General features: G+C 33.7%; 1 protein-coding gene across 1 annotated transcript in view; it reads left to right on the top strand.

Moving 5' to 3' along the window:
- Positions 1–12387, top strand: part of LOC111052245 — an 87180-nt gene that overhangs the window by 25203 nt on the left and 49590 nt on the right. Inside the window, exon 9 of the mRNA XM_039440370.1 lies at positions 11606–11787. Coding sequence (XP_039296304.1) covers positions 11606–11787 — 182 coding nt within the window. The remainder of the gene's footprint in view (positions 1–11605; positions 11788–12387) is intronic.

Below are 12387 nucleotides of genomic sequence, written 5' to 3'. Positions count from 1 at the left end.
CCAAGATGGCGGACAGAAGTTTTGAAGCGACAGAAAGTAGTTTTTTTCAATTGGAACAGGATCCCCATGAAACCTACTACTGTAATATCATACTTTTAAAAGATCTCAGAGATCAATACAACACTTCATTAGCGAGCTCTTTAACCCAGGGGGTCTCTCGTTTATTTATTCATTGGATAGAGCAAACAATACAAAAGTCAGAAAAAACAGACTATTGCCCAAAACTTCTTCTATTTCTAAATTTGGTCTCAAATCGTCCAAATATTATGTAGGTTATAGAAAAATATAATTTTAGGCAATTTATAGAAGTACAGTTCCAGGTTGGAAGTTTAGTTTTTGTATTGACTTTATCCCATGTGAATGAACTGAACTAGTGAAAGGTGCTATAAGTGAAACTTTTTGTGCAAATAAGTGGACAACATGGGCTGGACAACGCTTAGAATGCACTTGGTAAGTTGCCATGAATTTTCATTCAGAAACATATTTTGTGAATGCAATGTTTTGAATTTTTGTTAATATGGTAAATATAAAAATAATATTGATTTTTCTATCGTGTTCCACTTATTTGATGGACTAGAATCTATAAATTGTCTATTACTTCTCATTCCATATTATGTAGAGGCTACAACGGGATTTCTTCACTCTGCTTGTAACGTTGCTTCTGCTCAAACCCAGATGATTATTTGAAAATTCACTGTCTCTGTTCAATCGTGTAGAAATATTAGACTATTCCGTTACAACTCTCATTATTGGTTGTAATATTCAACCTCATTCACAAGTCAATCTAAATTTGATCGAGTTATTATAAAGAAATGTCATTGATCAGATGATTGTCATTGATGACCCATCCAAGCAATAATAATAATATCCAAGCAATAAACAAAACTGACGGCGCTCAGCAAAACTTCGAGACACTTCCCTGTAAAACTCTAGAAGCCCAAAACTCACACTTTTGGAGCAAATTGACAACGTTTTTAACAGTTAACTTATCAATCTCAATTTATTTGTATTCTTGCTAACGACATAAACAAACTGGTAGAGTGGACATTACAGTCAAAACCTCACTACGTCAACAAATAAGTCATTCTATCCATCTTTAATTAAGTTTGTAGACTTCTACTTGAAGTAGAAAGTAGGAAAGTAGTAGGAAGTAGAAAGAAGTCTTTCTTACAGCTGTAACTTACAGCTGATAATGTGTGAGCACACACGAAAGTATGCTCCTGTAAAATATTACCATAGGTAATATAATATACCATAGGTAAGGAAAGTATTGCTTTCCGGAAAAAATTAAGGTACCCCAATTTCTAAATTTCTATACGTTTCAAGGTCCCCTGAGTTCAAAAAAGTGGTTTTTGGGTATTGGTCTGTATGTGTGTGTGTGTGTGTGTGTGTGTGTGTGTGTGTGTGTGTGTGTGTGTGTGTGTGTGTGTGTGTGTGTGTGTGTGTGTGTGTGTGTGTGTGTGTACACGATATCTCATCTCCCATTCAACAGAATGACTTGAAATTTGGAACGTAAGGTTCGCAATATAAGGATCCGACACGAACAATTTCGATCAAATGCGATTCAAGATGGCGGCTAAAATGGCGAAAATGTTGTCAAAAACAGGGTTTTTCGCGATTTTCTCGAAAACGGCTCCAACGATTTTGATTAAATTCATACCTTGAAAAGTCATTGATAAGCTCTATCAACTGCCACAAGTCCCATATCTGTAAAAATTTCAGGAGCACCGCCCCATCTATGCGAAGATTGATTTTAGATTCTCAATTATCAGGCTTCAGATACAATTCAAACCAAAAATTCTAAGTGGAAAAGATTGAGCATAAAAATCTCTACAATTAATGTTCAGTAACATTTTCACCTAAAATTGAAAATAAGCTAGAAATTCAAGAAAATAAGATTATTCAATTGCAAACTGTTGGCAACTGTTGATTCTATTAAATCATTCACTATGAAGAGATAGCAGACTTCGTGTGTCTGCAGCGCTATTGTCCTGTCACCAGCTGGCTCAGATCTTAGAATTAGTAGACTTGAGATGCGCTAGAACACTAGCGTCAGGTGATCAATTTTCATAACGGCAAGGAAAGTTGTGTGAGTGCGCCACACCAGATTTTTATTTAAAAAAAGTGGATTTTTGACATTTCAAGTCTCTTCAATCATTCTATTAACTTGAATCATTTCAGTTATATACTAAATATTACTGGATTATTTATTAAATCAATCAGTTTCCGTGGTACATTTACTTTCAGCTGTCTTTTCAGACTAGAATTGAGTGGACACCCATCCAATCACAGACCTCAGTTTACGTATCTTAACAACCCCCACGATTGTCTTGCTTCTGTAACAAAGTGCTACAGGGGTCATCAATCCAATCAAAGTCCACAGCACAAGTGGCTTAACAAACCTCTGAACTTTATCCGACAAAAGTAACTTTGACTTTTTTTTGTCCTTTTACGCTACCTCAGTCCTCGTTATTTGATGCTGAATATTTTATGGTACCTCTTTGGATTGATAGGTTTGTTCAGGAAAGGTTCAAGAAGTCATGAGGAACTTTTTTGGAAGAAGGAGAGAAAGAGAAAAAGTCGGAGAAGAGGGTGAGGAAGAGGAAGAGAAGAGGAAGGAAAGGAGGAGAAGGAGGAAACATAATAAGTGAAAAGGTTAATGAAAGATACGGATTATAAGAATAAGAAGAAAAAAGATAAGGAGGAGACGGAAAAAAAAGAAGAAGAAGAAGAAGAAGAAGAAGAAGAAGAAGAAGAAGAAGAGGAAGAAGAAAAAGTAGAAGTAGAAGTAGAAGGAGTAGGAGAAGAAGAAAACGAGGAACAAGACGACGAAGAACAAGAACAAGTGGAAGAATATTAGAAAGAGAAGGAGAAAAGGGAGGAGGAAAAGATGGAGTAGATGGAGAAGAAGAGAGAAAAAAGAAAAAAAGAGTGAAAGGAATATTATCGTAGTAGTTGAAAGATTAGATTAGAGTAGAAGTGGAAGAGGAAGAATAGGAAGAATAAGAGAAAGGAGTAGGAGATGAGGAACAAGAAAAGGAGAAGAAAATAATAAAAAAGAATAGAAAATATGAATAAGAAAAAGAAGTAGAGAAAAATGAAGAAGAAAACAAGAAGAAGTAGTATTTTAGTATTAATAAAGGAATAATACAGGTAAGTGGAAAATAAGAATAGTTAAAGTAGTAATAACTTAGTTGACCGAGCGAATTGAGGTCTAAGTTTCAAGTCGACGGTTTGGCATTTCTAGTCGACGCTTTCATTGAATGTTTATATGTTGCACATTAATTTACGGCGAAACGCGGTAATAGATTTTCATGAAATTTGACAGGTATGTTCCTTTTTAAATTGCGCGTCGACGTATGTAGACCTACAAGGTTTTTTGAAATTTTGCATTCCAAGGATAATACAAAAGGAAAAAGGAGCCTCCTTCATACGCTAATATTACCGTAAAAATCAATCTAAGGGATTATTAATCATAAATCAGCTGTTCAGTGGACTATAATACTACCCGTTGAAAAACATCGAACATCTTGAAAATGTATCTTTCCATCAACGTTAGTAGACAGTTGTCTACTAACTTTGTCTTTTCATAAGCTGAGGCCATGATTCCAATTTAGAGTTTGGAGTCATTGATAGAAAACATTTTTCATTTTTAATCTGATGATCAAAATTGCAACAAATATTATTGAAAAGAAATTGATTTCCAAAATCATGGAAAGTGAGAAATGATGTTTGTAGGAAATCAGCATTATGGTAGTTTATTCTGTTAATTTCAACACACCGATTTCCCGCCAACACAGAATGTTCTCTGATGGGTTGATTGGATTGGCGTATCGACGGCAGCCAGACCTGATAACAGCGCTCACACTCACATTCCGGGACGACACGTCACGGTACGATAGGACAGAAAGCTCTATGTTTATTTAGGCATTTTTCTAGACATTTTAAATTAATAAATTATTTATTAATTTCTGAGAAAACATAACAACAGGTCAATGTAACTTACTGAGCGCGAGGTCTACTGTTCACAGAACTACTAGTAGTAAAAAACAGACGGAAAAAAATGAAAAATAAAAAGGAGAAGGAAAAAAATGGATAAGAAGAAAAAGAAGAGGAAGGAAGAGAAGATAAAGAAGTAGAAGTAGTGGAAGGAGTAAAGAGTAGGGAAAAGTAGTGGTGGATGAAGAAGGGAAAGAGGAAGAAAGAGGAAGTAGAGAGGAAATGGAATATGGCTGTGTGAAAGTGAATTCACATCTACAAGTTACAGCAATGCAAGTTCCCTCTGAGCGCTGAACAGAGTAGAGCGTCTGACTTCCAATGAATAAAATATAAGAGACAGTGCTTGCTGTTCGGGTGATTCACAAGTAGTATAGTGTTCTTCTCGTCCCATTTCCTCTTCTATTACTCTCTTTCTTCTTTGTTTCCCTGATCGTTATTTCTCTTTTGCCGTATAATCTTACTGGACTCTCTCTCTCATTCACATCTTCACATCTTCATCAACCTACTTTACTAATCAATTTGAACAGGTGCAGAATAAATTGATGAGAATCTTACTATTCATTCAAATTATGATGAATGAAAATTTTTATATTCGTTCAATAAAATTAATATCGGGGCACCGAGCTTCGCTCGTTATTTATTTATCGATGAACAGAAAACAATTCTACAAAATGTATATTTATTCATTGAAAAAATGATTGGGGAAGGACTAACAAGCACAGCCCAAAACTGTTTCTTCCCTGACTTTTGATTTATACACTACAAAATAGTCCAGAAAGTAGGTTATGTTCCACACACTTGAATTCAGGTTCAATTTTCAGTCCAAATAATTTAAAACAAAAAAGTTTTAATTTGGATTATTTACAAACCGAATTGAAGAACAGAATAATAGCTGATTGATTACACAGCTGATCTCCCACACAGGCACATTTATTTTCTGTGATGGAAAACAACATTGAAGTATTAACATTTTGTTAATAACTTTGGTGTAAACCCAGCTTAATATAATAGGATTTTTCAGTTATCAGTGATGATTTAGTGAAGTAGCCTATTCTTTAATTTGGTTTTTTTTATTTATTTAATTTATTCAATTTGGTTTCCAACTTTCCTAAATTCTTAGTTTATAAATATGTTGGTCTCAAAATTGGACAAAAATCATGAAGTGATAACATAACCTATTTTTGGACAATTTCTATCCAAATCTGGGCAAGGAAAAGTTTTGGGCTGTTCCTTCCCCAATAGTTTATAGTTGAAGATGTATCAATGTATTAATGTATAAATAAATAAATAAATAAATAAATCCCGGTCCTGTGTTGATGGGAAGGATATTATATTATATCCTTTTCAGAAAATCCAAAATTATTTGTTGGAACACCGCCGATTTATGCAGTTACATCACAATATTTATATTATCGTTTTTCTTATTGCATTTAATTTTATTCTCATTGATTAATTTTTTATACTTGTGATATATGTAAAATTCGTTGAATTCATTCATTCATTTATTTATTGTACAAAATACTACAATCATAATAAAATTATGACCTTGAAGGAAAAACTAGGCTGAGACTGCATTATTTCTCTTCAAAAATTTTTATAAAATTCATAACACTATATAATCTACAATATATTCTTTGAATAAAACATTCCTATTTCTCACAATATTCTTATAAAATTCTCTATCCATTCAATATCTTCGTGGTTGAGTGGTGGAGTGGATATTATTGTTCAAACATTCTGGGCTTACCAGAATGGACAGAGTGAGAAACGAGGAGATAAGAAGGAGAATGAAAGTGGAATGGGATATTGTAAAGTTGATTGAGGATAAAAGGTTGATGTGGTATGGCCATGCTAGAAGGAAGAGTGTTCTAGCAAATGGATAGGGATGGTGACTGATTGGAGTCCAATTGGGCGAAGGAAAAGAGGAAGACCTAAAAGATGGAGAAATGAGGTGGATGAGGCTATGGAGGCCAGGAATTTAAGGGATGGTGAATGGGAGGATAGGCAAAGATGGAGGTCTCGACTAAAAGAAGGAAGACGGTGAATCGCTGTAAAATCCTATTATATATATATATATTATATATATATATATATATATATATATATGATGTTGTCCAAAGTTTGAGGTTATGATATCACACACTGCTTCGAATAATTAGCAATACCGTCATTTAATGTGAATTATTGTATAAGCCAGTAAATATTGTAACATACATGAATCTAAAACTCTAATCTCATCAACCTCATTGATACTTTCATCTAATAATATATCACTAAATGGAAAAATTCATAACACTATAATAATCTACAATATATTCTCTGAATAAAACATTCCTATTTCTCACAATATTCTTATAAAATTCTCTATCCACTCAATATCTTCGTGGTTGAGTGGTGGAGTGGACATTATTGTTCAAACTTTCCACGTCATCAAATAAAAAACTCATTTTATTCTATTATCTTATTTCTCATTAAAACGAAAAAAATACACCGTTGTAATACAATAGGTATACACCATGGTGATGCATTATTCCACAATACATTTTTCATTAAACCATTCCTATTTTTCACGATATTCTCCTGTCATTCTCTTTTCACTCTATATCTTATTTCTCATTCGAACGGAAAAATACACCATAGCAATTGAACATCAATCGATTCTATGAATGACTCCTTTGTCACAACCCTCATTCTTCTAGTCTCTTTTCTATTCTTTGTCTTCATTTCCCATCCTCCTTCTACCATCCTCCTCCTCCTATCCACCTCCTCCTCGTTCTCCTCCTTCTTCTCCTCCTCTTTCTCCTCCACCTCCTTAACCTCCTCCTTCACCACCTCCTTCTACTCGCACCTCCTCCTACTCCTCCACCTCTTCCTCCTCCTTCATCTCCTCCCTCCTCTTCTTCCGCTCACCCACTCCGAATTTCCGGTAGTTTCAATCTACTTTATTCCGCTTCCCATTCACCAGAAAGAATTCCAACCCTTTCAAGCTTTTGCTTTGTGTCAAGGGCACGGCTGTTGAGACAGAACGACAATTGGAAACCAATTGATTCCGATTGAATAATTCGCAAGTAGGTCAGGATGTCGGCGCTTTGATGTCTTTGATGTGCCGACATCTAGAGAGAGAATAGGTGAGTGTGTTCTGAATTCAAATTTCAGACATCAAAGCTCTACTCATGTCCCAGCTAACATTTTCGGGTTGAGATGTAGCGTATGACTCTCTGAAGATTCGTTTTGTCTGTCTAGCTTATTCAATACTTGATGTCTTCGAAATAGCTCAAAAAATCCTAGAATCAAATTTTAGAATTGGAAGTACATCTAGCGTTACGTTTTTGTTATCAAATAGAACAACTAGCAGTCAAATTTATCCAATAAATGAATCAGTTAGGGCCGTTTGCACAGTAAAAGCTATGAATTCAATTAGCTATCGAATCAAAAAAAAACTGAATTCAATCAGCTATTGGCTTAGACTCAAAATGAATCACATAATAGCAAAATTGATACTTTACATATATTTAATCCAGTGCAAGATGAAAGTGCAAGTGAATTCAATCAGCTATTGGCTTGGACTCAAAATGAATCACATAATAGCAAATGATACTTGATATAGATTTAATCCAGTGCAAGATGAAATTTAGTTTAAACTAGTGCAAACGGCTCTACTGTGACAACGAGATCTTTCGGCAGGTCCGCTATCTTCATGGTTGTCATGCAGATGACACCACTAGTTTGCCAAAAGATCTCGTTGTCACAGTAAGTAAATAAAATCATTTATTGAAGAAATAACAGAATTTGTTATGTAAGTGATGTCATTAAATAAAACTTGATTTAATCTAATTTTAAATTTGACTGCTAGCCGTTCTATTTAACAGCAAAAAGTGAGTTAATAGTAAGCCGTTAGTGATGGGAAAAAAACATTAAAGAATACTTCTAGAGATTTATCATGACTCTCTAAAGAATCGTTTCCTTTGTCTAGCTTATTCAATATTCCATGTCCTATCCTTTTCCAAAATAGACCAAAAGCCTGATAATCAAACTTGAGAATTGAAAATACTTTAAAGCAAGACTGCTTTTTCAGCTGAGTTTGAATAAACAGAGGGATTCCCCTAGTATTGTTATCTCTGTCTGGCTCATTAAATATCCTATTATCCCTTTTATTTCAGAACCTTCCAATAATTATAGTTCAAACCTCTTTCAATATTCCATGCAGACATAGTTCATACCTGTAGTTTGCGGAAATGACGATCATTTAAATGAGAGTTTAGGCCTAATTTATCATTGAAAATGACTATTTCTTCCCATCACCATTAATTTGTTACAAGAGTTAACTGATTTTCCCACATGGTATTGATAAAACCATCTTGAAAATTATTAAGGGTAGTTCCGTGTATTTTATGACGGATAGAGTAGACATGTAAATACCGACGTAGGAAGAAAACAGCAGTAAAAAATTAAGGATGTTTTGAAGATCTTGTTATAGGTGAGATGAACAAAAGAACAAGAGAATAAACACTAGTAGGAGGAGGATAATTTGAGAGAAAGAGGAAACAAACAGAGAGAAAGATAGAGAGTGATTAAACAGAGGAAAAAACAGAAGAGAAACGATGGCTGGGGTGTAAATGTGTAGTATTTACTAATACAGTCTCATGTTTCTAGTCTTTGTATTCCTACACTGGATTCTGATTTGATTAGAATTACACTTCTAAGTTTTCAATCACGTAATCTCTGATTATTATTTACGCTCACTGTCTATTCGAACAGTAGGAGTGCAGTGTTCTTTTAGTCAGTTTTAGAGTGACAGATCTACTGTCGGTGAGTCGAAAATATTGGCAAAACATAATTTTTTCCATTGATTAGAAGTGATTTTCAAAATATTTCAAATCTCACTGGAATTAATTCGTTAGTGAATTTTCATTTGAAGTATCACAACTTGATTCTATTCTTTTCATTCATTCATATTGATTAATCGTTTATTTCAAGTGATTCACTGTGTATCATATTGATGTTTCCAATCTCAATGGAGAAACAATTTGTCACTTTGAAGTGATCTATTGACTAAAGTGATCCATTTGAACTGAGTTCAAACCTGATGAAAGAAAAATAATTTTTGTTCAGTAATTTCAAGTGCTTCACTGTGCTCACAGAGTTGTATAATTTGAAGAAAAATTGTTTGCTCACCGAAAGTTCATCATTTCAAGAAAATTTATTTGTGATTTCGGAAGCAGACAAACTGGATAAGATTCATTTATATTTTTTGACATGCACAGAAGTTTCTTGAACAAGGTGAATATTGTGTTTTATGATTGTGTACAAAATTCTGGAAGATTTTGATTGCAGCCTATAATTTTTTCCAATGAAGGTTGAATTGATTGCTTTTATCGTTTCGAAAACCAACACTGCAACCTTTGTTTGTTACTTTCCTTCTTATTTTTTCTTGTTATTTTTTCCTTCATCTTCTCTCATCACTTTATTGTTTCTTTTTAATTTTTCCGTTGTTTCTTTCTTCTTCTATCCTCTTCTTCGTCTCCTTCACTGGCTCCTTCTTTTCCTTTTTCATCAGCTCCATCTCTTCTCTCCTGAACCTTCATTGTTTTATTTGTTTATTATTTTGCAGATGGAAATCTGTTAAATAACATACAAAAAGTTAACAAATTGGAAGAATCGAATTTCCATCTAGCTGTTAACCCTGTTGTCAATATTTGCAGTAGCAGAAGTCTTCGGGGTGATTTACAGCATTTAATTGGGATTTTCGTCTAATAATATTTTTTTATTATTTGTTTATTATTTGCTACATCTCTTACCTTTCCTGCTTTCTTCGAGAATCATGAAAGCTTGAAAAGGTGAAATACCGGTTGTAGGCCTGATGGAATATTACCTTATGAACTAAATCTTTCCCACTAGTTTTTTAGTTGTAAAGTCCAACTGCAAACATCAAGATAATACTTCCATTTTAGCAACTCATTCATCCTACACAATAATTGGTTCATGATCCATTCACTGCTGCTATCTACCGGCAGAGTTAAAAATGAATGTTCGTCGACCAATCAGGAGAGAGAGTGGGTGAAACTACGAGGTGTATCTGTGGGCGTGGTTTTAATTCGTTGGTCACTCTTGTTCTCATTCTCATCTCTTTTCTATTATTGTGTTATGAATTCATTTCTTATCAATCATTCTAATCTATCGTGAGCCAACCAAGTCATTCGATATAATTTCAGTTATCGAGATATGATGATTATAATAATAATTGAGTATTGAGTAGCGTAGGAAGAAATCTGAAATTCACCTTTTTCAGACGCTCAAGTTTAATGAGGTCGAGTGTTTCAAAGTGGCACATTTTTCCAGTGTATTTTTTATTAACTCATTATTTACAAAATATTTAGTTATTATTAGACGAAAATCCCAATTAAATTCTTCAAATCACCCCGAAGACTTCTGCTACTGCAAATATTGACAACAGGGTAAACAGCTAGATGAAAATTCTATGAGCGCTACTATACAACAATTTTGTCAGCCCGGGAAACAAAATCATTTTCCCGGGCTGAAAAATAATTTTTGTCTAATTTTTAATCTCGTTTTGTTCACCCTGTTGTGAATATTTGCATGAGCAGAAGTATTCGGGGTGATTTACAGCATTTAATTGGGATTTTCGTTTAATAATAAATATCTGGGCACCGAGCTTTGCTCGTTATTTATTCATTGTTGAACAGAAAACAATTCTTTGAAATGATTGGGGAAGGACTAACAGGCACAGCCCAAAACTGTTTCTTCCTCGAATTTTAATTTATATACTATAGATAGTCCAAAGAGTAGGTTATGTTCAATACACTTCAACTCAGGTCCAATTTTCAGTCAAAATATTTGAAAACAGAAAATTTCTAATTTATAGATTGTTTACAAACCAAATTGAATAACAACATAACACTCACTAATCACTTAAAACTGTAAACTAATTATTAACTTTGAAAATTATTAAATACTCTAATGATATACCATATTATGTCAACAAATCAGATTATTTTGTTTAAGTCGATGAAAATTTCTAGATAAGTTTTCTCGTGTGATAAGCTGATTGATTGAAAATAGTTCAACAGCTGAACATAATTCTGTTTCTCTCCCACACAGGCACTCCCATCTTCCGTTTTCAACAGACGACGAAATTATCATGTGTTTCTCCAAGGATGAATAATTATTATCCTTTTCATGTCCTCCAGCGAGTTTTTCCAGGGATGAGACCTAGTGCAATCGAACTTTTATATCATAAACCTACTATGTTCCAAATTTCGTGAAAATCTTTAGAGCCGTTTTCGAGATCCGTTGGACATAAATAACCATTTATAAAAATAACTAGATATAAAAATATACATACAGAAATTGCTCGCTCAATATAATAGGATTAACTAGCATTTAAACAAATGCAACTACCAATTCATTTCCATCTACAAGATATTTCTTCAGCAGCTACCGGTACTGTTTTTACAAACTATATAGTCTTGAACCGACGTTATAAGAAAATATTTCTTTTGAACTGAACTCTTTTTCATTTTGTTTTCTAGACCTAACGATTTTTCAAGAATGATTTTTAATGTTTTATTTGTTTCTTGTGTTGCAGAAAGAACTTTTCGGCAGTAAACTAGAGTCGGCCGATGGCGGGGGAGGGGGTCGCGATCGGAAAATGTCGTCTGCCTCGACGGGCAGCATGAAAAACAAGTGGCTAAAGGCTTTCAAAAGTCTAAAAACCACCTCCAGTCCCCCGCCACCCAACGGAACTACCAATAAAGAGTCGGCCGACAAGTAAGTAGAGTTAAAAAAACATTATTTGAAATCAAACATTGAAAGTTCGTTGTCAAAGATAGTATTCTTGCCATAACAAAGTCTCTATAATTTATCACTCAGATCCAATTACAAGAAAGTGAAAACAAGTTGAGTATTCTATTGCGAATCAGAAATTAAAGATTGATATAACTTAGAGTATCAACTATTGATATTTTGGAAAATAGGTATTGAGAACCCGTTAAGTATAATTAAGGATTGAGATAACTTTGAGTATTAACTGATGATATTTTGGAAAATAGGTATTGAGAACCCGTTGAGTATAATTAAGTATTGAGATAACTTTGAGTATTAAATGTTGACATTTAGGAAAATAAGTATTGAGAACCCGTTAAGTATTAACTTATGAGATTCAGAATATTGAGTAGTGATAACTATTAAGATTTTTGGAAGATATAAAGTTTCTGCTGATGAGCTGTAACGTTCATCAAATTTCATTTGAATTTCCTTCTAGTAATTAGAGGAGTTCATTGAATTTAATTCATTTTTCAATATTGAACTCAGATAGGAATGATTACCACAGAGACGTAATCTCAACGAATGGAAAGATAATGTTATTGG

The sequence above is a fragment of the Nilaparvata lugens genome, chromosome 13 (assembly GCF_014356525.2).
Source record: "Nilaparvata lugens isolate BPH chromosome 13, ASM1435652v1, whole genome shotgun sequence".
Lineage (NCBI taxonomy): Eukaryota > Metazoa > Arthropoda > Insecta > Hemiptera > Delphacidae > Nilaparvata > Nilaparvata lugens.
Note: the sequence above shows the minus strand (reverse complement) of the source record. Positions and strands in the feature narration are given on the sequence as shown.